Here is a 27153-nt window from a genome sequence, read left to right on the forward strand (position 1 = left end):
AGCAAGGCTGAATGTCCTCTTCCAGGGAAAAAGATGGACTTTCAATGAACCAGGGGAATTTCAAATGTTCCTTTTAGAATGGCCAGAGCTGAACAGAAGGTTTGATCTTCAGATACAGGACTCAGGTGAAGCATGGAGATTGGAGGAGAGGGGGGAAATATGAGGGACTTAATGAGGATGAACTGCATGTATTCCTGCATAGAAAAATGACACTGATAATACTCATATGAACCTTCTCAGTTAATAGAGCAGGTAGAGGGAGCTTTTATAGTTGAAGCACAGGAGAAAGCTGAATTCGAAGATAAAATATGGTGTCAATAGAAAAAAAGAGAAATGGAATGGGAGAAAGAAAAAGGAGAGGGGGAATAGTCCAGATATTTCACATAAGATTATTTTTATTACAATGAGCTATTGCAATGTTATGGAAGTGGGGAGGCAAGGGGGAATGAGGGAAACTTTGCTCTCATCAGAGATGGCTAGGAGAGGAAACAGCAAATATACTCAATGGGGTATAGACATCTGGAGTAAGAAGGAGCGGGGAGCGGGTAAAGGGATGGGGATGTGAATAAAGGAGGAGAGGATGGACCATGGGGGGGTAGTGGCCAGATATAACACATTTTCTTTCTTACTTCTTGCAAGGGGCTGGGATTGGAAGGCCTGCCCAGGACCACAGGGCCAGGTGGATTCTGGGCCTAAGGGGTGGTGTGGGGGCTCAGAGCTTCTTGGCCCCAGGACCAGGGATCTGTCTGCTGTGCCACTCAGTGACCCTACAGCAGAGTCAGAGTGAAAGGAGAGAGAAAATAGAGTACATGGTAGTGGAGAAATAAGGAGGGAGTTGCGATCAGCAATGGCAACAGTGGAAAAATATGGAAATAACTTTTGTGATGGACTTATCATAAAGAATGAGATCCACCCATGACAGAGTTGTTAGTGTTGGAACAAAGACTCAAGCACATTTTTGTTATTATTATTTGGGGGAGGGTGCAGGGCAAGTGGGGCTGGATGGCCTGCCTGGGGCCACATAGTGGGGTGATCTTTGGGTGTCTGGGTCCGGATTTGGACCCAGGTGCTCCTGGCTCAAGAGCCAATGCTCTGTCTGCCATCCAGCCACCCCTACTATTATTACTATTTTATTTTACTTTGGGTCTTTTTTTTCCTTTCTTTTATTTGGTTTTTGCAGGGCAGTGGGGATCAGGTGGGTTGCATGTCACACGGCTGGGTGATTGTTGGGTTTATGAGGCTGGATATGGACTCGGGTGCTCCAGGGCTGGTGCTTTGTCCATTACGCCACCTGGCCATACCTACAATTATTACTATTATTTTTTTATTTTTTATTTTAATTTTTCTCTCTCCTTTACTTTTTTCACCCAAGCAAGTCTATCTATATTCATGGGGGAGGAGGGGTATTTTGTTTACTTGTAAACAAGAATATTTTATTAATGTAAAAAAAATTGTACAAAATGAGAATAAAAAATAAATTAAAAAAAAAAGAAATTTACCAAGGATAACTGCCTTGATACTCTAGAAGCAGAGGGTAAAATAAGAAATTGGAAGTTTATTCTGATCACCTCCTCAAAAGGATCCCCAAATGAAAACTTTTAGATATGTTACAGTCAAATTTCAGAACTCTCAGTCAAGTAGAAAATATTGCAAGCAGACAGAAATAATTCAAATATCATGGAGCCACAGTCAGAATTACATAAGACTTAGCAGTTTCTACATTAAGGGATCATAGGGGTTTAGAATGATATTCTGAAAGTAAAAGAGCTTGGATTACAATAAAAAAAATCTAACCAGACAGTAACTATTCAGAAAAACCAAGCATACTTTTTTTTCAGGGGAAAATATGGACTTTCAGTGAAAGGGGCTTTCAAGCTTTCCTGATAAACCAGAACTGAACAGAAAATTCAATCTTCAAATACTGAGGTGAAGCATAAAAAAAGAAAACAATGTTTATTCTCTGAGCAGTTGTACTTACTTCTCAAAGACTGCTTCACTGGCCTCATCCTTCCCTCCACTGGTTTACATTTAGCCTGTCAGCACCACTTAGGAGCTGAGTTCAATTTTATTTGTACCTACTTAGAATACTAGAATGTCAGAAATGGAGGAGACATCAGAGCTCCTCCAGCTGAACTACCCTTATATCAGAGACCGAAGCTCAGAAATGTCAGAAAGAAGGGTTCTTTCAAAGGGCACACAACAAACAGTAGCAAAGCTAGGATATGGATCAAAGTTTACTGAATTCTCAAGGGAGTACTTTTTCCCTCCTGTGGAATGACTCTTAAAAATCCTCTTCTATTCTTTACATTGAGTATTATATCAAACTTCTGTGATTAAGTTGCCAATTTTGTACCAGTAATTTGGGTTTTACTTATTCTTTCTAATGCTTCAGAAACAATCTTATTTCTAAAAGGTCAAAACAATTTATTTTCTCCACAAGAAATGTTAATGTTGCTTTATTTTTCATAATCTTTAAGTTGACAAATGTTTTATACAGAAAGTACATATCTTCAACATAGAGAGGCACTCTGAAGTAGGAGACTATTCATAATAAATAGATCCTTTTTCCAAACACCAAAAAAAAAGTCATGAAATACATAGTATGTTACTAACTAAAAGCCATATTTTTGGTTGTTAAAAAAAACCAAACATGAACCTTAGAAGAAACAAAGTAGAACAAAACAAAACAAAAAAAAAAACATGATTTGATAAATTAGTTGCAAAAATCTAGTCACAATTGGTTAAAAAGGAGAAAATGTCTTTAGACATAAGCAATTTTATAAATAGTGGTAGTGTTATAAAAAAAATAACCATCATCAGTGCTAAAAATTAGCACAATAAACGAATACATCAAGACTATGATAATAAATTATATTTCAAAATTCTAACAAAAAAATTATGACAGGGGCAGCTAGGTAGTGCAGTAGATAAAGTACCAGCCCTGGAGTCAGGAGTACCTGGGTTCAAATCCAGTCTCAGACACTTAATAATTACCTAGCTGTGTGGCCTTGGACAAGCCACTTAACCCCATTGCCTAGCAAAAAACCTAAAAAAAAAATTTGTTATAATACTTCATTTGACAACACTGGATTTCATCAACATGGGCATTTCCATTACTATTCAAAGTCAAAACTGGACAGGAAACAATGGCATTTAAAAAAAAAAATACCAGTAATTTAACATACCTTAACTCATTTCCTGGTTTTTACTTAAGCGTTTTATGTTACTGTCTCTTCATTTTTGTAACCTATTTCTGAAAGCTTTTTTAAGCATTTGGAATCATAACTATTAGAAGCAAAGTGCTCCCTCAATGACACAAAAATAAGAAAATCCTAATGACTTATTTGGGCCTAGGCACTTGCTGTCATTTTGGCCAGGTGGTCCTGCAGATTAATACAAATGCACTTTATGCTTGTTTTAATTCCTTTAGCAGCTTGTTCTATATTTATTATAAAGTGACTGATCCCTGTATTGGGGCTGACTGAACTGAGGTCAGATTTGCTTAGATTTGCTGGTAAGGTACACTCTAGATCAAACATGAAATAAGTAAACATGTTCCTCATGTAAGCCCCATGACTCACCACCAATACATTAGCATCTAATACTTGGGCAACACTATCTGAATTGAGATCAAGTCCACAGTTGCTTCCTAATGGAAATGTTTCTGTTAGAAAGATCTCCAGGCCACTGTCTATCATTCCTGACGTGGGATGTCCTTTTTGAACCGATTCATCCAGGATCAGTTGGCAAAGAAATTCAAAAAAGTCCTTTGCTCGTAACTTCACCTACAAACAAATGAACAAATAAACAAATAAATAATGAGCAAAGTGGCTTGATTTTTCTTCTGGCTTTGATAAACCCATTTTAACATTTATTAAAATCAAAGACTAGTTCATTCAAATCAGTCTGCTGCATAAACTCCTTTTCCCATGGTCCTTAATAGGTAAGTGGTCATTCAGTCCTTTTCTTCCAGAAACAAGGCATCTACTGTCACACAAGGAAACCACTAGATTTTAAGTTATGAAATTATTAGCTCTTGCTTACATAGAGAAAAGATCTCTAACATTTACCCACTGGTTCCAGTTCTCTGGCCCCTCAAGAGACCAAGAGTTTATGTCTAAATTTCTTTCTCCTTTTTAAAAATCTTCTTTTCCCAGTTAGTGTCTATTTATTTTTTTCCAATTACATGTAGATAGTTTAACAATCATTAAGATTTTGAGTTCCAAATTCTTTTTCCTCCTTTCCCTCCTCCTTCCCCATACAGTAAGTCATCTGATAGAGATTATACAATCATGTTAAACATACTTCCATATTAGTCATGTTATGAAAGAAGAGTCGGAACAAAAGGGGGAAAAACACAAGAAAAAAAAAACAAAGTAAAAATAAAATGCTCTGATCTACACTCAGACTCCATTGTTTCTGGATGTGGCTGGTCTTCAGCTTTTGGAATTATTTTTGATCACCTTTTTGCTGAGAAAAGGTAAGTCTATCATAACTGATCATCACACAATGTTACTGTTACTACGTTACTATGTTCTATTGGTTCTGCTCACTTCACTCAGCTGCAGTTCTTGAAAGTCTTTCCAGGTTTTTCTGATCCACCTGCTCATCATTTCTTTTAGAATAGTATTCCATCACATTCACAAACCACATTTTTCAGCCATTCCCCAATAGATGGGCATCACCTCAATTTCCAATTTTTTGCTACCACAAAAGCTGCATTAATTATATTTCTACATGTTAGTCCTTTCTCCTTTTTTTATGATTCCTTCAGAATATTGCTACGACAAAGGGTATGTTCAATTTAATAGCCCTTTGGCATAGTTCCAAATTGCTCTACAAAAAGGCCCGGATCAGTTCACAACTTCAAGAGTGAATTAGTGTCCCAGTTTTCTCACATTCCCTCAAACATTTAACATTTCTGATAAGTGTGAGGTAGTAGCAGCTCAGAGTTGGATTTTTTAATTTAAATATTCTTATTTGTTTTTCCAACTACATGTAACAGTAGTTTTTACCAATTGTTTTTTGCAAAATTTTGAGTTTTAAAATTTCTCTATCCTTCCCTTCCCTCCCTCCTCCCCGAAAATAAATCAATCTCATATGAGCTCTATATTTATAAATATGCTAAACATGGGTCAGTTGTTTTAATTTTCATTTTTTTAAAAACAGTGATGTAGAGCATTTTTTCATGACCATGGATCCAGTCTGAAAATTGCCTGTTAATTTCCTTTGACCATTTATCAATTGGGTTATGATGTACATTCTTATAAATATGACTTTGTTCTGTGTGTATATATATATATATATATATATATACATTCAGAAATGAGACTTATCAGAAAAACTAGTTGTAAAAATTGTTCCCCAGCTTTGTGCTTTACTTCTAATTTGGTTTTATTTGTAAAAACTTTTAACTTAATAATCAAAATTATCCATTTTGTATTTTATATTATTCTCTATTGTTTGGTTATAAATTCTTCCCCTCTCCATAGATCTGATAAAACAATTGCCTCATCTCCTAATTGGCTTTATCTGTAAATCATATCCCTCTCTAGAAAGGCATGAAACGGATTAAAGGAACTGATGCTAAGCAAAAAAATCAGAACCAATACAACACTGTACCCATTAACAACATTGTGAACTGATCAACCTTGATGGAAGCAGCCCCTCTCAGCAGTTCAGAGAGCTAGGTCAAACCTGGGACACCTGTTATAGACAATGCTTTCCACATTCAGAGGAAGAAACAAAACAAAGAAAAGCCTACAGAATCTGAACACTGCATTCACTTTTTAAAAGTTTCCCTGTAGAGGCCGCTAGGTGGCGTAGTGTATAAAACACTGGCCCTGGAGTCAGGAGTACCTGGGTTCAAATCCGGTCTCAGACACTTAATAATTACCTAGCCAGTGCTTTATCCACTGCGCCACCTAGCCACCACTATTCTAAAGGTTTTATGTCAGTCTTTCAAGCTGCACACATAATAGAAAATGACTCAACCTGCAAACATTTATTAAAAATCTATAAAGTTCCAGGGACTATGGTGTGTTTCAACAAGTAAGCTAGAAATAGCACACATTTTATCAATTCAACAAATATTCAAGTATTTATTGAGCTACTCTATCCCAGGCTCTGTACTCAGCAGTGGGGATACAAAGATAAAGCTAAGATTATTCTCATTTGTTTAAAAAACCAAGTTAAATATAGTCAAAGCAATTGGCAAGGGCTGCAGACTATCTACACTTTTGCCTCCTTGGTATTTCTTCAGTTTGACACCTTTCTATATGCCTTATTTGTCACTACTTCACTTTTTCATAAGATTTCTGTCTAAAGAAGAGATCTGAAGGTCATAGTAGTAATTCATATCCTACCTGACTAAGCAATGTTGATTTATGAATGGAAATATTAACACTTTTTTCAATTTTCTAAAATATTCCATAAAAGTAATCATGTGTTAAATAATTGAAGAAAAATATTAAGACTATTATGCATTCTATTACTCACAAATATGCGAGAATCAATGTTTTTCACTTAATGGTATTTTAAATTTAAGCTATTTCGAGCTTAGAAAGAGCATTGTTTAAACTATCAAAGTTCTCCCCAAACCAAGGGATTTTCTTCTCTACTCCAAGATGACTACTGGTTACCTTCATAGGTATTTTGAAGAAGGAATAGATCATAATGTATTAAACTACAGTTGGAACGAACATTGCCAAAAGTCACAACTCTTAAATGTTCTTCTTGAAGCAATCCAAGGAACCTCTTCCTTATCATCAGTAGCCTAGGTCTTTCTCAATGCAGAGGGCTACATCATAGCTACTGAGAATGAGGGAAAAAGTAGAATGTACCAAGATGGGTCACTGGACATTCAGGGAAGGCAATATTTTAAAACAGAAAAGAGTAACTGAGTTCTAAGTTTGTCACTCTTATTCCATTTGTTCATTTATTCTTTTAAAGGGTTGATAAGTCTGGAAAGGATTTTTATACTAGAGGAAAACTTTTTGTAATTTCTAGCTGAGCTAAAAAAGCATTTAATACTTATAGTAGGGGTGGCAGCTAGGTGGTGCAGTGGATAGAGCACCGGCCCTGGAGTCAGGAGTACCTGAGTTCAAATCTGGCCTCAGACACTTAATAATATACCTATCTGTGTGGCCTTGGGCAAACCACTTAACCCCATTGCCTTGCAAAAAAAAAACAAACCTAAAAAATACATATAGGGTATAAAAAAATCAATAAATATGCAAATAAAAAGTACAAAAATATGTTCATCCTTTATAGACAATGATGATCATAGGGATTTTTACCAACTATACTAACAAGTAAGTTTATACTCAGTTTGCCCATATCCATTCATCAAACCCTACTGGATCTGGGAGTAAAGGGGGGGGGTGAATGAGTTTTTTTATTATTATGGAGATGTTTATTTCATGAACTCAATACACTCAAATCTATTTATACTGGTCCACCTGCTAACAGTCAAATTTTAGTAAATGAAATGCAAATGAAATATGTTAACATACCTCATCTAATGTTTCTCCTTCAGGAGGTGTGAAATTAGGGCACTGTTGCCCAGCTGCTTTGGCCAAAGCCTTTAATTCACACAGAGGTTTGCCTTCTGCAATTCCATATTTCTGCAATGATAAAACAGATAAAATAATTAAAAGTATAATTTTAGTTACTTTTTGTTAGATTTTAAGGCAATGGGGTTAAGTGAGTTGCCCAAGGCCACACAGCTAGGTGATTATTACGTGTCTGAGACCACATTTGAACCCAGGTAGTACTCCTGACTCCAAGGCCGGTGCTCTATCCACTGTGCCACCTAGCCACCACCAATTTTAGTTATTTTTTCAACACAGCAATACCCATTTTTAGAACACGTCTTAATAATAATACTTTGTCCTTTATTTTCAAAGAAGACCGAACATCAAGGATGTGATGCCATGACAAGTACATGAATTGGATTAGAATGAGGGGATGCTGTGCTAAACCACCAGCTTCACTTCCCTCCAGAACTATCTGGGTCCAGTGGCCAAATATGAATCAGGACGACTGGAGATGGCCCTGGATGCAAAGCAATCAAGACATAAGTGACCTGCCCAAGGTCACACAGCTAGTAAGTGGTAAATGTCTAAGGCTAGATTTGAATGACACCCAGCTGTCCAGTACAAGTCAAAATAAACAGGGGCAGCTCAGTGGTGCAGTGGATAGAGCACTGGCCCTGGAATCAGGAGTATTTCAGTTCATATCTGACCTCAGGCACTTAATAATTTACCTAGCTGTGTGGCCTTGGGCAAGACACTTAACACCACTGCCTTGCAAAAAAACCCCAAAAACCTAAAAAGTCAAAATAAATAAAATAAAGCTTTCAAATAGCAAGCTTAATTCTCTCCCAGCTCTGATGTTTCTCCATACTAAAAATGAAAATAACTCATCCTCATGCAACTTGGAGAGGTTCATTAAATTGCCTAAGGGCATGATACTATATATCTAGTATGCAGAAGCAGAAGTAATGAGATTAAGTTATCCATCAAGTCCTAAGGTAACTATATGGAACTAAAAAGACCATATTAGTGTTGATAAAAACCTGTATTAAAGAGAAACTGAGATACAGGGTTCTGAGCATGATCAATTATTAGCATGATCAATTACTGAGGAACCTTGGATCCCATTTATTAGCAAAGCTAGCAACTGGTAATAAATGGGATCCAAGGTTCCTTACTAGTCCAGAATGCATCTACCAATGAAGGCAGCTCTTTTATAGTCATATAAAGGAACCTAAATAGACAATGACAGAAGTATCACACTTTTGATTGGTCAGTGCTAAGGTCACTAATCACAAATTCCATTGGTTTATCATCAGATGGGCAAAAATGTTCTGCAAAGTCCATGACTGGCAATTTCTGATGAGAACAGGACACTTGCGGTGTTCATGCTAGCAATTTCTGACAGATTACAGCGGTCTAGAATTTTGTATCTGGAAACTCCTGAGGAGGGGAATTTGCAGCTGCAGACTTGAGTTCAGAGGAAGTTTAAATTCACACATCAAGGGAAAGTAACTATCAAATAGCATCTTGATTATTAATACATAGTAAACAGATTAAGACAACAAAGTATCAAGTGGGATATCAATTTCCAATTCCACAGTAATTAGCTTCTTAATAAGATATTGCAACTTAGATTTTCTTTGAAAACCTCTGTATACTTATAAAGAATATATATAATTGCTTTGATTTCTGTATCTAAATTACAATTTTTAAAATGAGCATCTAAGATTTTTAAATCTCAGTAGAGAAGCAGCATGAAATAATGATAGAAAGCTGACTGAGAAACTAAGAAATTCTGGATGAAATCAATCACATCCTGCTGCTGCAACATACTATGTCATACTTCACTTTCTCAATGTTCTAGGCAGTTCTGATCTGATTTACAGAGAGAATTTCTTCTTCCAATATTAACAATAAACTTTAAATTTAGTTCTCCTTATCCTAAGTAGCTACAACTCATGACATTTCTAATGTGACATCCAGAGAAAAATCTAAAGGTAAATCTTTTGTACTTACTACTACACACACACAATGAACTGATGTCTCTTAGATAAGTCCCCCCTTGAACCCCACTATTAGAAATGGCAAAGCCCTGCCCCCCTCAGCATCACCCCACTCCCTTCCTGCCATCCTGAAATGGAAAGGCAAGAAAGTCTGACTTTCTACCTTTTTAACATGAATTGTACATATTTTACACACACACACGAATAAGATCTTTGGGACATTCTCATCATCATAATGCCAGACACTATGCTAAGTGCTTTACAAATATCATCTCACTTGATCCTCACTACAATCCTGTAAAGGAGGTGCTGATATTACTACCATCTTACAGATGAGAAAACTGAGGCAAACAGAGGGATTCAGTGACTTGGCCAGGGTGCCCCCTACCATAGGTGTATATGTATATAAATATATATGCATATATGCATGTATATGTTGCAAATGTATAAATATCACATGTGTACACATAGAATAAAAATCTTAATTTCAAAATAGTTAACTATTTTAATGATGGTGATTGTTCCCTTTCTCTCTACATAAATGCTTAAGACTCTCCACAGGGTTAAGATTCACAGATTGAAAAGAGAAGGGGGAGGTGGCCCTGGAGTCAGAAGGATGAGTTCAAATCCATTTTCAGACACTTAATAATTACCTAGCTGTGTGACCTTGGCCAAGTCACTTAATCCTATTGTCTTGCAGAAAGAAAGAAAGAAAGAAAGAAAGAAAGAAAGAAAGAAAGAAAGAAAGAAAGAAAGAAAGAAAGAAAGGAGGCATTTTTTAGAGCTCAGACTTCTAATTCCTTTGGAGAAGTTAACTGATGCCAAGGTGATTTTTCGAAAGTCATATAGCTAGTAAAAACAGAGATAGGACTAGAAACCAGGTATCCTGAATCTTAACCCACTGCTCCTTAGGCAAAGACAACTAAATATTACTACTTAATAAGATCTACTGTAGATAAGTAAAACTTAGGCAATATTAATATTAAAATTGCATAAAAAATAAAACCTCCAGCTCTTCTACCCCATTACAGGTCTGGCAGAAAAAAAAAAGCAAAGGATTACTACCTATTATACCCAATTAAGAGTTCAATTATACAATATCATAGAGCTATCCAGAAAATTGCATATAAGATCTGCAAGTTCCTTCTACCCCTCTTCTGGATAGTATAAGGGCTAGACAGTCTAATTTCAATTCTATTTCACTGAAAGAATCTAGTACAATCGGTATTTAATAACTATTTGCTGAATTAAAGCTATTTAGTCACAGGAAGTTTTCCTTTTATTGAAAAAGGGTGACTACTGGGAGAAAGACTCTGAACCTTAGTCATGCTTCAGTTCTAATAGGGCTGCTAGGTGACACAGTGTATAGAGCGTTGGCCTTGGGAGTCAGGAGGATGGGAGTTTGAATCTGGCCTCAGACACTTGACACTTTCTAGTTGCCTGACTGACCTTGGGCAAGTCACTTAACCCTGACTGCCTTGCATCCAGGGCCATCTCTTATCATCCAGATTCACATCTGGTCACTGGACCCATATGGTCCCAGAAGAGAAAGTGAGGCTTAGCACAGCACCCTCCTCTCAAATCTATTGCATGTGCTTGTCATAGCATCATCTCCCCTGATGCCACAGTTTTCTTCCAGAATGAAGGACAAATATCATCATCATCAATTTAGTAATTTACATTAGTTAAATTAAAAATGGATGCAATGTGAACTGATTTTGAGTGAGATGAGCAGAACCAGAAAAACTTTGTACACCTTAACAGCAACATGGGAGTGATGATCACCCTTGATGGACTTGCTCATTCCATCAGTGCAACAATCAGGGACAATTTTGGGGGTGGAGAATACCATCTGTATCCAGAGAAAGAATTGTGGAGTTTGAGCAAAAACCAAAAACTATTATTATCTTATTATGTAATTTTGCTATCTCTCTCATCACATTCAACTTATAACATGGAAACAACATAAAGACTAACAGACTGCCTTCTGTGGGGGTGTAGGGAGAGAAGCAAGGATAGGGGAAAAATTGTAAAACTCAAAAAATATAAAAAAATGTTTCTTAAAAAAAAAGCATGTGCTTTTTTTTGGCTCAAGGAGTGTCCCTCTTCGAGTCGAAATGGGCACGTTCATGAAACCCGGGAAGGTGGTACTGGTCCTGGCCGGACGGTATTTGGGGCGCAAAACCGTCATGAAGAACATTGATGATGGGACCTCTGACAGGCCCTACAGCCATGCCTTGGTGGCAGGTATTGACCACTATCCTTGCAAAGTGACAGCAGCGATGGGCAAAAAGAAGATTGCCAAGAGATCAAAAATCAAGTCATCTTGTGAAGGTTTATAACTACAATCATCTCATGCCCACCAGATATTCTGTGGATATCCCATTGGACAAAACAGTTGCCAACAAACGTGTTCCGTAACCCTGCACTGAAAGAGAAGGCCAGGAGGGAGGCCAAGGTCAAGTTTAAGGAAAGGTACAAGACAGGCAAAAACAAGTGGTTCTTCCAGAAGCTATGGTTTTAGAACTACTATGTTGGTCAAAAAATAAAATGTTTATTAAAAATAAAAAATTTTTTAAAAAAAGCATGTGGGGCATCTAGGTCACGCAGCAGATAGAGCACCAGCCCTGGAGTCAGGAGTATGAGTTCAAATCTGGCCTCAAACAGTTAATAACCCCATTTGCCTTGCAAAAAAAAACCCCCCCACAAATAAATAAATGGACAGATGGATGAATGCAACCAATTTATTACAAAATTCACATTGTCCACTATTGCAAATTTAGGAGTCAACTCTCAATATGCTAGCAAAACTCTGGCATTTGCTAGGTTGTCACATTCAGAGGGATTTAGGAAACCTCAATCTTTCACTGATTTCAAAAGCTAATATTTCCCTCAAATATGAGGAATATGCTGATAGAAATCAAAACGCTAAAATTCAGATGAGTGGTTTCCAAGCCAGGAAGCCTAACTTCTGAGATCCCAAAGAGTGTTTGCAAAAAGGGTGCGTGCATCCATAAATAAATATGATCTGAACCAAGTTTTTTATCTAAGGTTCAGATTTAAAATTTCATTAGAGTAGAGAACTCAATCAATGCAAAGTAATAACTACTCCACAAATTAGACTTACAAGAACATTAACTAGAGCAAAGAGAAGTTAAATGACCTGACTCAGGTCACACAGTTTATGTCAAAAGCAGGATTTAAACTCAGGCTCTTCCCATTCCAAGGCTTGCTGTCTATCTACTATGACACTGTCTCTTAGAATACATATGCTACCATTTTTCAAATGATTCTTGTCATTAATAAAATACAAAATCATTTAGAACTGTTATCACGTAATTTTCTTGATTGCAGATTTTATAAGAAAGCAATCCATTTAGAGATGAAGGGGACCTGAGAGGTTATCTAACCCAAAACTTTTCACAGATAAAGAAACTAAGGCCCATAGGGATTCGGTGACTTGCTTAAGACATCATAAAGGAAGTAAGTAGTAAGGAAGTAAGTAGTAGAGCCAGGGTTCAAATCCAGCCAGTGCTCTTTTGATTTCAGCATGTTATCTTCTCAATGACACCATGACTATCATGTGGAGCTCCCTGAATTTTTTTAAACATTAAAAAGAGGTACCCACCCATTCTTAGGCCTGGAAAACATGTGAAACATCATCTTTAAATACTGAGATGGGGGACAGTAGTTGCAAAATAAGATGTAGCACATGTCTGCCTTGTTGGCTGTTTTAATTTCTTTTTTCTCTTACAAAAGATAGAGAGGAGGGGTGGCTAGGTGGCACAGTGGATAGACCATGGGCCCTGGAGTCAGGAGTTCCTGAGTTCAAATGTGACCTCAGACACCTAATAATTACCTAGCTGTGTGGCCTTGGGCAAGCCACTTAACTCCATTTGCCTTGCAAATACCTAAAAACAAAACAAAACAAAACAAAAAAACCCAAGAGCTATCAATTCAACTTTCAAAAAAATCAAGAGCTATCATGGGGAAAGTATAAGAGAGCACCCAAAGTTTTTTCAAGTATTACTTCATCAGAAAATACCAATATAGTATAAAGTCATTATTTTTACAAATAAAGTGGTTTGATTATTTTTGGAAAAGCATATACTATAAATAAGTATCTGTTCCAACACCACAACAAGAGTCCTCAACACTTACCCTTTCTCTAAGTCTTGCATCATATTTTACTGTTGCTTCTTTACAGAATCTGCTTTGTTCCAAAATCTTGGCAGTCGTCTGAAAAATGAAAAGTGAATTAGTTCTCTTTCCATAAAAAATTTGCTTTGAGTAGCTATGAAAATGAATTATATGAAATCCCAATACAACTACTACTTTACCTATAGGTACAAAGTTCAAAATAGGAGTTCTGCATTTCCCCCATGACTAAAATTAATTTGTCATCTCATTCCCTTGTTGATATAGATCAAGCACCAGCAAACTTTGGCCCATGGGCAAAATCTGGCCCACTTCCTGTTTTTCTATGGCCCATGAGGTTAGAATAGTTTTTAAATATTTAAATAAAGCACAAAAGGCAGTAGGGACAGAGGTGGATCTCAGGTTATAGTTTTCAGATCCCTGATGTAGATTTATTTATCAGTGCATAATTTTTTTTCTTTTACTATGCTGTCTATCTAGCTAATTAACAGGTAAAGATTTTTTTTAAAAAGTATGAATACATTATTTTCCAGTACTTAGGAGCTATTACCACAATAATATACTTAAGATCTAATCCTATAGTTACACATAGCTTTTCCAGAATTTTATTTTTTAGTTTTAAAAATTCCCCCCACTACATACAAAAGCAAGTTTTAATATTTACTTTCAAAACCTTGATATATACATATATATATATATATATATATATATATATATATATATATATACACATATATATATCTATTGGGGGGGTTTTTTGTTTGTTTGTTTTGCAAGGTGATGGAGCTAAGTGGCTTGCCCAAGGCCACACAGCTAGGTAATTATTAAGTGTCTGAGGCCGGATTTCAACCTAGGTACTGCTGACTGCAAGGCCAGTGCTCTATCTACTGCACCACCTAGCCGCCCCAATATACATAGTTTAAAATATCTTATGATCCTTGAGTATAAAAAAAGTTAAAGAGAGCTACTAAGAATTAATCCCACATAAGGACTTACCTGTTTTGTACGCATGAGATCACTTGAGAAAACATGAGTAAACTTCACATTACTAAGAAATTCACCAGCAGCAGTTGCTTGTCTAAAACCAGTTTCTGAAAGAGGCTCATCTATACCCTGTCCTAGAAAAGAAAAAAGAAAACTCATTTACCAAATAAGAATTTCATTATTTCATTATTTACATTTACTTAATGAAGCAAGCTGAGTTTGTTTCCATAAATCTCAGCAGAGAAGTGAAGCTTCTATAAGGAATCAGTAGTTCAAATCAATTACATATCAAAAAAAATCATTTTACATAGGTCTTAGTGAAGAACACTCAACTACCTTTGGTCTTATTAGCCTTTTGCATTATTTTTCTCACTTTTCTTTATTGCAAGCTCCTCTTTGGTTTGCTTTTTGTAACACATGTTCATCCAAGTAAACAATGCTAAGATCTAGGGCAGCAAAGAAAACTGTCATTCATTTTTGTTCTTTTCTTAGGGCCTAACAGAATAACTTACACATACTAGCCATTCCAAAATCATCTCATTCATTCAATAAACATATCTTAAGCATCTACTATGCTGGGGGAGGTAAGAAGGGGGCTCCTCACTATATGTCCTCTAAGTTGAGCATGTTCACTACTTAAGAGTGAAATGAATGTTTAAAATGACTTTTTGACATTTCTTTGGTCCAATTAGCTACACATCTAAACTATGGCCCAAGGCAAAGTTACTGACCTTATGTAATATCAGTGGCTTTCTATAGTTTACATCTTTTGTCTACTTTCTACATATTAACCTAAATCAACTAAATCTTTCACTTTAAGACAAGTTCTCCCCATCTTACTTACTGACTTCTTTAGCTCAGGAGGTAAATTATTGAAAATGAAAAAGACATTTGGATAAAGAGGTCAAGTCTACAGACTAACTTTGGGTGGAGTACATATCAAACAGGAAGACCAAAAAAAAAAAAGCTTCATTCAGGATTGAGGAAGTGGGGCAAAAGGATCTAAGAATGAAAAATCAGATTTGTTCCAGGAACATAAATTTGAATAACCAAGAATGAAATTCAGTTTCTATAAACACCAGGAATGAACTTCCTTTTGTCACAAAATGAAATGAAATGAAATGGTTTCAGGACCAAAGTACAAAAATAGTTTGTTTAGTTAGGTATTAGGGAGTTTAAAACTCAAAAGATCTGACTGTAAGATAAGCAGACTAATCAGAAAAGTCTGTTTAGAATTGAATCATGTGCAGAAATAGGACACTTCTATTTAGTCCTCTTTGCTACTGAACTTGGAACTAAATTAAGAGCCTCAGAAGGAAATAATATCAACATCAGGCAGTGACATTTATTATACCAATGATTTTTAATTTGGTCAGTTTATTTTTAAAACAAAGTGTAATATAACTCTTTAATCAGATGATTTTGCCCTCCCTTGAAGTCTCTCGTGAGCAATCACTTTGGAAAACTTCTTTGCATTCACTTCACTTCTAAGTTTAATCAAATGTTCTGCTCATGCTTCAGCTATTCAGATACTTTTAAAAACCCTTATTAGCTAGATTATATTAACATTAAAGATTTCCAAAACAAGTTGTATGTAGGATTAGACCAACCTTGAAGTATTTTCTCTCTGTTATATCTCGTTTCTCCACTGAAATAGAGAGAAATATACTCTGATTATCATATCATGCTATTTTGAGACAAGGAAAAATACAAGTAACAAAACTCTTACAATAACGATACAGTGAAGGTAAGGAAGGTAAAAGCTATATCACAATGTAACCCACAGAAATATAAATACTTGAAATAATATTCAAAAAGTCTTTAATAAAGGCAGCACAGTACAGAGGAAAGAGCGCTGGCCTTAAAAGTTAGAAAACCTTTATTTAAATCCCAGCTTGCCCACTTTACCTGCCTGACCCTGAACCTCTCTGGGGCTGCTTTCTTGTCTATAAAATGAGGCAGATGACCTAGAACATGCTTGCAACTTGTTGCAATTCTAAATCTCTGATGGTCTTAAATTTAACTAATAGTAATAACTGTAAGCATTCATTTTAGTTGAAATACCACTTGTATTTTATTTTTATTAATATTGTTAATAGCTCATATTTCATGTAGTGTTCTACAATTTTCAAAGCACTTGCCTGATCAAAAAAAAATCAGAATTGGTAGAAGAATCATACCAATGAATGGCAGCTAAGAAAAGAAACACGATACATGTATCATGTTCTCTAATTACAAGTAATTCCTGGAATCACAGCACTTCAAAGTTGTAAAGGTATTTATTTGTAAGACCACTTAGACCAACACAGGTATTCCTTCTTAGGAACATTTTTAATGGCAAGTGGTCATCTAAGCCATTTAAGACTTCACTACCTCATGGAGTGGGCCATCCCACTTCTTGACAGTTCTGCTAAGAAGTGTTGCCTTCTATAGAGTTTCTCTGCAAGTTACCTCTACTACTGAGTTCAACACTCTCAGCTTGAGCAGAATAATCTAATCCAAGAATTATTAAACCTCTTCATGTGGATTTCTGGTAAGGCCTATGGGTCTCTTTTTAGAACAATGTTTTTAAATGCAGAAAATAAGTAGGATTACAAGGGAAACCAATTATATTAAAACAGTTATCAAAAGTTTTTAAGAAATTCATAGACAGGGGGCAGCTAGGTGGCATAGTGGATAAAGCACTGGCCCTGGAGTCAGGAGTACTTAAATAATTACCTAGCTGTGTGGCCTTGGGCAAGCCACTTAACCCGGTTTGCCTTGCAAAAACCTAAAAAAAAAAAATTCATAGACCCTAGGTTTAGGATGCCTAGTCTCTTCCAGGATAGCCCTTTAAATACTTTTTAAAACAGTATTTTACTTTTTCCAATTATATGTAAAAAGATTCATTTTAATAAATTGAGTTCCAAGAGTCCAGCTATTAGGATAAAAACTCTCTTTTGAGAAAAACTGTTGGGAAACTTAGATTAGACCAACACCTAACACCCTTTACCAAGATAAGATACAAATGGGTTACAGGATTTAGACATAAAAAAACAATACTATAAACAAATTAGAAGATCAAGGACTAGTTTACCTGTCAGATCTATGGAAAGAGAAATAGTTTATGACTAAGGAAGAGTTGGAGAACATCACCAAAAACCAATTAGATGATTTCAATTACATTAAATTAAAAAGCTTTTGCACAGATAAAACCACTGCAACCAAGATCAAAAGAAATGTAGTAAACTGGGAAATAATCTTTACAACTAGTTTCTGACAAAGGGCCCATTTCTAAAATATACAGAGAACTGAGTCATATTTAAAAAAAAGCCATTCCCCAATTGACAAATGATCAAAGGATATGCAAAGGCAATTTACAGATAAGATCAAAGCAATCCATAGTCATAGTCATGAAAAATTGCTCTAAATCAATACTTATTAGAGAAATCCAAATTAAAGCTTCTCTCACACCTCCCAGACTGGCCAATATGACCAGAAAGGACAATGATCATTGTTGGAAGGGTTGTGGGAAATCTGGGACACTATTACATTGTTTATAGTGCTTATTAACTCATCCACACTTTCTGGAGAGAAATCTGGAACTATGCCCAAAGGGCAACAAAAATGTGCATATCCTTTGATTCAGTCATACCACTACCGAGTCTATACACTGAAGAAATGATGAAAAAAGGGTAAAAACATCACTTGTACAAATATTCATAGCAGCCCAGTTTGTGGTGGCAAAGAATTGGAAATCATGTAAATGTCCTTCAATTGGGGGATGGCTTAACAAACTATGGTATATGTATGTCATGGAACACTACTGTTCTATTAGAAACCAGGAGGGATGGGAATTCAGGGAATCCTGGAGGGAAATGCATCAACTGATTACTGAGTGAGATGAGCAGAACCAGAAAAACATTGTACACCCTAACAGCAACACGGGGGGTGATGTTCAACCTTGATGGACTCACTCATTTCATCAGTGCAACAATCAGGGACAATTTTGGGCTGTCTGTAATAGAGAATACCATCTGTATCCAGATAAAGAACTGTAGAGTTGAACAAAGTCCAAGGACTATATTCCCTTTCATCTAGAAAAAAAAAAAAACCTGGGGGCAGCTAGGTGGCCCAGTGGATAAAGCACAGGCCCTGGAGTCAGGAGTACCTGGGTTCAAATCCGACCTCAAACACTTAATTACCTAGCTGTGTAGCCCTGGGCAAGCCACTTAACCCCATTTGTCTTGCAAAAAAAAAAAAAACCTGATATCTTATTGCCTGATCTTGTTATCTCTTATACTTCATGTTTCTTCCTTAAGGATATGATTTCAAAAAAATTTTTAAAAAATTAAAAAAGGACATGATTTTTCTCTCACACTCAATATGGATCAATGTACAAAATGGAAACAATGTAAAGACCGACAAATTGCTTTCTGTGGGGGTGGGGGGAAGAAAGTAAGATGGGGGGGAAATGGTAAAACTCAAAAAAGGGGGCGGCTTTGGAGTCAGGAGTACCAGGGTTCAACTGACCTCAGACACTTAATAATTACCTAGCCATGTGGCCCTGGGCAAGTCATTTAACCCATTGCCTTGAAAAAAAAAACAAAAAAACTTAAAATAAATAAAATCTTTAATAAAAAAAAGGAAGAAAATTGAGTTCCAATTTTTCTCCTACTCACTGAGAAGGTGAGAAATTTCTAAATATATAAAACATATTTCCATATTGGTCATGTTGTAAAAAAAGAAACAGACCAAAAAGTAAGAAACACCAAAAAAGATTAAGTGAAAATAGTATGCTTAGATATGCATTCAGGCACCATCAGTTCTTTCTCTAGATGTGGATAGCATTTTCCATCATGAGTCCTTTGGAATGTCACTTTATTTCTGAGAAGAGTCGAAGTTATTCATAGCTAATCAGAGTACAATACAGCTATAACAATGTACAATGTTCTCTTGATTTTGCTCCTCCTTTTGCATCAGTTTATTTATGACTGTTCATTTTTTTCTGAAATTTGCCTGTTCATCTTTCCTTATAACTCAACTTGTTCAGTCATCCCCCAACTGAAAGAGCATCCCCTCAATTTCCAATATTTTGTCACTACCAAAAAAAAGCTGCTATAATTATTATTGTACATGTTCATTCTATTTTTTATGATCTTTCTGGATACAGATCTTATAGTGGTATTGCTGGATCAAAGAATAGGCATAATTAGTCCTTCAAATTCAAAAACTTAGACTATCTTATTCACCCCCATTCAGCTAAATTTTATCTTGTTTTCTCCAGAGTAAGCAATCTTCATATGGTTTTTGAGTTCCCTCATCACTCTGACAAACTGGGAACTGGTTCAGAGGAGAGAAGTAAATATCCTTGCTAAATGTAAGGTTTATGGAGACCCTACTCCAAGGGCAGAAGCTGACTGTATCCACATACTGGACATGATGCTTTTGATAATTAAGTCTTATGATAGCCTTTTGATAATTATGTCTTTGATAATTGAGGTCTTAGGATAGCCTTGTGGATAAGATTAAGAAGATGGTAATACAATTAGCTTTAGTTTAAATTTAGCAAAGTACTTTATAATTGTTGCCTCATTTGATTCTCAAAACAATCCTGTGAAGTTTGTATTTTTGGTACCCAAAGATGAGAAAATTGAGGCTCACAATGTGTCAAGAGGCAGAACTTGTATCCTGGTCTTCACTCCAAATCCTGAATATTCTATCCACGATTACACAATGTCACCTGCTCATTAACTGTTTTTTTTATCTTTTATACATACAAACCTGTTAAATATACCAGATGACTATAGCTAAGTAACTGATGCATTCCCATGGAGAGCTCCCTTATAGGATTGCCATCAAATCAACCATTATTCAAGCAATTTCAAACACATCAGAACTACACTAGCATCTATCTTGTCCACAAGGCTTTCTTCAGACTTTTGTCAATAGCCTTATCCGAATTCCTGGTTCCACCCCAACCCAGTACATATATTTTTTTATTCAATTATATAAAAAGACATCCCTTGGGGCAAAAGGGGAAAATCTAGTGGATCTTAATCCTAGAAATGCCCAAGATAACTAACAATGGCAGAGAAGATAGATAAGGATGGAAAGCCAGAGCAAGGTATTTTTAAGGAGACAGTGGAAAAGAAACTTATTTGACTCTCTGCTATATTAACTATTGTTCAGTTTCTCTGCTGTGCCTGACACTTTAGTGTCAAAATTCTACTGAAGCTCAAATTCCACTGAAAACTCAGTAAGGAGTCAGGCAATTTATTCCCAAATATAATTTTTAAGAGATCTGCAAAAGCATTTATTAGTGCCAATTCTGTGACAAGTACCACACTAGGTAGTAGGAATAAAAATAACAGTCCCCTCCCTTGAAGGGGTGAGGGCAGGAAGAGAAAAAAGAAATACAGAGAAGTATACGAGGCTGAGAGCTGTGGGGGAGACAAAATGATCTAGAGAAATGACAGGAGGGAACAAAAGAGAGAAGGCAGCATTTGAGCTGAGACTAGAAAGAAGATAAGGATTTTTTTTTTAGGTTTTTGCAAGGCAAATGGGGTTAAGTGGCTTGCCCAAGGCCACACAACTGGGTAATTATTAAGTGTCTGAGACTGGATTTGAACTCAGGTACTCCAGACTCCAGGGGCGGTGCTCTATCCACTGCGCCACCTAGCAGCCCCTCAATAACTTTGTAATGTTTAATTTTACAGCTTCCATCCAACAGACAAGTACTTTAAACTTCTGGAGCCTAAATTTAGTTTACTTTGGGAAATGAAAAAAGAAGCTAGAAAGCTAAGTAATTTCAACATTAATCTAAAGCCTTGAAATAATTTTAGATTGATAAACATTATGCATAGAAGGATTGCATAAGAAACTAAATTTGTTCCATATTTCAAATATATTTTAAGCATATATACAGACATATATGTAAATATCTAATATATCCATATGTATATACACAAGTATTTATGTACAAATGAACACGTGTGTTCATGCACTTATACTCACACACTTAAAAGTATTATTAAAATTTTGTGACCTTTTAAAGTTAAAACTACTTTTGTGACAATGCAGTAAAGGCAGATGGAACAAGAAGACCAAGGCAGTATATTATAAGGAGTTCATGGTAACATTCAATTTCACATTCTGCAGAGTATGATCCATTTCCAAATACCAGGACTCTGCCAGAATACAAATGTTTATGCCAAGAGTCTCATGACCAGCCATTTATAGGTTCTACAAATAGACAGCAAACATTTTTGCAGGCTATTCTCCACTCTACTTTAAAAATTAAATCACCTTTTTTGAACTAATTTCCCACTCAATCCTACCAACTTAAAAACTCATAATTCAATTAATTAAATTGAATTCCCAAATTCCCAATTAAATTTGCTTCCCAAAAAGGAAGACCAAAGGGGGCGGCTAGGTGGCGCAGTGGATAGAGCACAAGCCCTGGAGTCAGGAGTACCTGAGTTCAAATGAGGCCTCAGACACTTAATAATTACCTAGCTGTGTGGCTTTGGACAAGCCACTTAACTCTATTGCCTTGCAAAAACAAAACAAAAAACAACAAAAAAAAAAAGCTAAAAAAATTTTTTTAAAAAGACCAAAGCAACGATTATGAAAAAAAGCAATCGTATTCCTCTTACAACTTTTGAATTAAAAAATCTCAGTTACTTGCATATGTCACTTGATATGTCTCATCATAAAATCCAAATATAGGACCCCTTTTCCTCAATTTTTTGCAAAAAAATCTAGGGTTTTTTTCAATTCATACATCATTTTGTTCTGCCTCCTTCAAAGAGATTCCATTTTTGAGATAAAATGAAATATTTGATTCAACATGGGTATAGTGTGTGTTATGTGAAAAGAGGATTTTAAGAAATAATTCACTAAATGCCAAGGATGTAAGCCTACAATATTTCTGTTGCTAAAATTATCAAGTTTTACACAGAATATACATGAAATTTAACTGCTAAATTCTTGGTTTCTTAATAGCTCAGCAATGAGAATTCTAATAGAAGATTTGAAAGATATCATTTACAAGAGGTAGTCCTTTAGAAACATATGCTTTCAGAAAAAAAGGTAAAATTTTTCAGTTTCCTAACATATTTAAATAGATTCAATTAATACTACCAGTCAAAAAACAAAAAGGCCTTTAACAAAAAGTCCAAATATATTATATTATTTCAAAACAGATTGCTTGGGGAGGCTAGGTGGCGCAGTGAATAGAGCACGGGCCCTGGAGTCAGGAGTACCTGAGTTCAAATGCTACCTCAGACACTTAATAATTACCTAGCTGTGTGGCCTTCGGCAAGCCACTTAACCCCACTGCCTTGCCAAAAAAAAAAAAAATACTGCTCCTCCAGCAGAAAACAGAATGCTATTATAGCTCTATTTAACATATCACAGTACAGCTTAAAAAGAGCACCCAGAATGTTAACATTCAACAAATGCTGTGTATAAAAATGACAGTATACAGTATAGCGTAGTGCTTCTTAAAAGTCTGATCTGGGGAATCCAAGATCCTTTTCAGGGGTTTGTGAGGTCAAAACTATTTTCATACTTTTCTAGTTTAATTTCTAACATGGTAAATATATTGATTGGGCAGGTAGGTGATGCAGTGGATATGGTGTTGGATCCAAGAAGACTTATCTTCCTGAGTTCAAATCCAGCCTCAGATACTCATTAGCTATGTGACCCTGGACAAGTCAGTTTTCTCAACTGCCAAATGAGCTGGAGAAGGAAATGGCAAACCACTTCCCTAGAGAATCTCAATGGGGTCACAAAGATATAACTAAAAAAACAAATTGATTGAACAAATATTGATAGGTATAATCCAGATAAACAAAAGTTCTTTGAGAGAGCATTTTAAAGAGTGTAAAGAGGTCCTGGAATTAAAAAGTTTGAAAACAGCTAGCATTAGGAATAGAGGACTGGCTTTGGAGTCAAGAATTCAAGGGGGGGAGCTAGGTGGTGCAGTGGATAAAGCACTGGCCCCAGAGTCTGGAGTACCTGGGTCTCAGATACTTACCTAGCTGTGTGGCCTTGGGCAAGTCACTTAGCCCCATTTGCCTTACCAAAAAAAAAAAAAAAAAGAATTCAAGCCCTGCCAAATCTCAGATGGCAGGTTGTATGACAGTGGGTAAGTCATTTATCCTTTCAATGTCCCATCCTACTTTCCCTAAATTAAAAAACAGCTGTAGATTTGCATTGATTGAGGCAGTTTCCCGTTTCTCAAAACCCACAGGAATACTTCTAGTATTCAGATCATAATGTTAAGGAACAGGAAAAATTCTTTCATTTGTGCAAGTCCCTTGTAATTTTAGCCTTACAAAAACTGGATTTTTTGAAACTGCAGGAAGCCATTACCTTAATGACTGGTAGATTAAGAAAAGAGTGAAAGACTGTTTTCTATAATGATTTTTTTTAAATCACTCAATGGAATGGTAGGCTTGCCAAATTCATTAATACACAAAATTTAGAAGGAACAGCTGAAACACTGAATTCAAAAAGATCTTGACAGGCTAGAACATATATACATACCTTCATATATATATATATATATTCAAATGAAGAACTTTTAATAGAAATTAAAATTTTAATCCTATCTTATGGTTTAAAAGAATCAATTCAATTCCATAGTACAAAATGGAGAAGGGTTAAGTACAAAAAAAATATCTATGGGTCTCAATTTGCCTTATTTGTGAAATAAAGGTTCTGAACTACAAGACCAAGTTTAAAGGCTGTGATCCCTAGATCTATTTCCTCATTTCTAAAAATGAAGTTTAGAATAGATACAGGCCACATGCAATGTCACTCCCCAGTAATTACTTGAACCATATTAAAAATACAATAATAGATAACACTAATTTAAAAACACTAAGTCAATATGATGCTTGCAGGGATTCAAGGTCTGTTACTTTTTGAATTTAACTCCATGGGACAGAATATCCAAGTTCTGGACCACTTAATTTTAAAAAAGGCCTCCATTAAGGAACCAATACTAATTATTGTTTAACCTAATAGTTATCCATTCAACAGTATTTAAATGCTTACTCTATGCTAGAAACACTACAAAGAAAAACAATGGTAGGCAACTTAGTTTTCTCCTATTGGTCATATCTGTCCTTCAGAAATTACTTGCTCAATGATTTATGAATCAAAGAAGTTGTCAGGAAAAGTTATTACAGAACTGGGCTCTATTTCTGATTCTGTCAGCTATGTGATCTCCAGCAAAAATTTAACAATTTTCTTGTCAACTCCCTCCATCTGTAAAGTGAAGGTCAATAATAAAAACTACTTGTTTTAATAGCACTTTGAATTTTACAGAACATTGTGAAAACCTGATGAAGAGTTATGTTTCTCATCCTAGAAACTAATGCTTAAACAAATATTAATTAAGCTCCCAACTTGGAGCCAGACTCTGTGCTAGTAGTGGGGATACAAATAGTCTGCCAACAAATATTTAATATAACAATAAAACAACAATGTACCACTCACTGTGTGCTAGCTAAAAGACTAGGATATATAAAAAAAGAGGCAAAACAGTCCCACTCTAAAAGGAACTTGGGGGGGGGCAGGTGAATAAGTATGGATAAACAAGCTAGTTAGAAGAAAGGCGGCAATCTGTCCCAACAAGGACTTATTTTCTAATAGGGGAGACAATGGGGACATATGAAGTCTTTACAGAATAAAAATGTACAAATAAATGTAAAGTATTTCAGTGTAATGCAATTTGAGAAGATGTGCACTAACAGTTAAAGGCATCAGGAAAGTCTTCTAGTAGAAGGTAGAACTTGATCTGAGTCAGGACTGAAGTGACGAGCCAGGGGTCAGAGCTCACCTAAGCTTCCTATTCTCTGCTGTTCATCAACTAGAATGCTCTTTAATAGTTCATAGCTCAATGACAGTTAGGAATTACATGGTTCAGTAAAAAAGTCCAAAAGATATGGGTTCAAATCCAGACTCCCAGAAATCCCTTACTCCTCCTGTATAGCAAATTCACTTTACATATTTTCAGAGTCACAGTATATTAGAAACTAGAAAAAGATCTAACATTCTCTAGACCAACTCCCTTCTTTTAACCTGAGGCTGAAAATTCTAGACTCAAGCAAGGCCACAAGCTTGTTAGTGGGAGGAATTGGTTCTAATTTAGGTTAGATTTTTCCAGATCCTAGTTCTAGTAGTCTTATCATGGTGCAGGGGATAGAACACCGGCCCTGGAGTCAGGAGTTCCGGAATTCAAATCAGGCCTCAGACACTTAATTACCTAGCTGCAAAAACAAGAACAAAAAAAAAAAAAAAGATGAAAATAAGATCTAAAGGAAGTTGTTTGACCAATATGAAGTTGAAACTCACCTTACAAAGCCAAAAATCCCCCAATCCTATCCATTTGTGTTACAAATGAGGAAAATAAGATCTAGAGAGGAAGTTGTTTGACCAATATTAAGTTGCAAAGGTGAAATCTAAATCCGTGAGTTTCAGACTCAAAATCCGGTGTTCTTTCGTTACAAATGAAGTTCTAGGGAACAGGAGGATGGTGGACCAGTTTGGTATGTGGACAATCCCTATTTGGGTCCAGTTTTAGGATAAGAGGTCTGAGGTCATTTCCAGGTCTGAGATGCTGTACCTATCGGGACGCTTCTAATGTCACATGATGATGGAGGTGGGAAAAGACAGATTTTACAGAGATGTCAGATTGGAATTCACTGGTTTTTCTGAACTTCACTTAATATTCATAAGACTAAGAGCAAATCATTTCACTGGCCTGAGCATCAACTTCCTTCTCTCCGAAAATGGGTTGGGGTGGAGAGGGTTGTGGAGGGCGGGGGCTTGCTTACCCTACCTTGCTGCTTCATGGGCCCCATCCTAGGGGATGAAGGCTTCAGTAAAATATACATAATTACAAGGCAATTACAATTTTACCCTTTATTGGCATAACTGCACATTCACGAAGCATTCTCTTTATAATTTACAAGCAACCTACAGCTATAAACGATGTGACTCTTTAATAGAATCAAGCCAATATCATTGTTCATATTAAATAATCCCATTGAAATTGCTATTTTTAAAAAGCCGTTTCAGAGACCCGGCCGGGTGAAGGCCCCCCCACGCTGTCTAGTGTCTCCCAGCCCCCCAAAACGCGGGGCTCCCCAGAAGGAGCGAGGTGAGGCCGAGGGGGCGGGGCGGCCGGGGTTCCCACGCCGCCCGTGCCGCCCTGGGCCTGGGCTGCCCCACGGTGACCTGAGGTCGGACCTGGCCCTCCGGCCCGGTGGGGATGGGACCTCAGCAGCGGCGGGGTGCGGACGGAAAGGGCGCGAGCCGAGCAGCGCGGCGACTCTCCTCCTCCCCCCGCTGCCGCCCGCCGCGCCGAGGGCAGCCGCCCTCTCCCACGCGCTCACTTACTGTCGGACGACTGTCAAAGCGAAGCGAGCCATGCCGCGCGGGGGCCGGGGCGGGTGGGGGGCTTCGGCCGGACC

The 27153-nt window shown here is 36.6% G+C and overlaps 1 protein-coding gene and 1 pseudogene across 1 annotated transcript; one reads left to right on the top strand and one right to left on the bottom strand.

The window, feature by feature from the left end:
- Positions 1 to 1544: 1544 nt before the first annotated feature.
- Positions 1545 to 27153, bottom strand: TIGAR (TP53 induced glycolysis regulatory phosphatase). The gene is made up of 6 exons (XM_074194619.1): positions 27080 to 27153; positions 16294 to 16331; positions 14696 to 14817; positions 13703 to 13780; positions 7515 to 7625; positions 1545 to 3785 (listed from the first exon to the last, which is right to left on the bottom strand). The coding sequence occupies exons 1-6, from the start codon at positions 27109 to 27111 to the stop codon at positions 3351 to 3353; spliced, it is 816 nt and encodes a 271-aa protein (XP_074050720.1). The 5' UTR covers positions 27112 to 27153; the 3' UTR covers positions 1545 to 3350.
- LOC141493376 (large ribosomal subunit protein eL27-like) lies at positions 11659 to 12104 on the top strand (annotated as a pseudogene).

Source organism: Macrotis lagotis, chromosome 7 (assembly GCF_037893015.1).
Source record: "Macrotis lagotis isolate mMagLag1 chromosome 7, bilby.v1.9.chrom.fasta, whole genome shotgun sequence".
Taxonomy (NCBI): Eukaryota; Metazoa; Chordata; class Mammalia; order Peramelemorphia; family Peramelidae; genus Macrotis; species Macrotis lagotis.

Bases quoted from the DNA above. Each gene is read 5' to 3' on its own strand.
- TIGAR (XM_074194619.1), bottom strand. From the start codon at position 27,111: ATGGCTCGCTTCGCTTTGACAGTCGTCCGACA. The intron at 14,818-16,293 runs GTTGGTCTAATC...TTTCTTTTCTAG, and splicing joins CAGAGAGAAAATACTTCAAG to GACAGGGTATAGATGAGCCT. The intron at 13,781-14,695 runs GTAAGTCCTTAT...TTCATTTTTCAG, and splicing joins ATCTCATGCGTACAAAACAG to ACGACTGCCAAGATTTTGGA.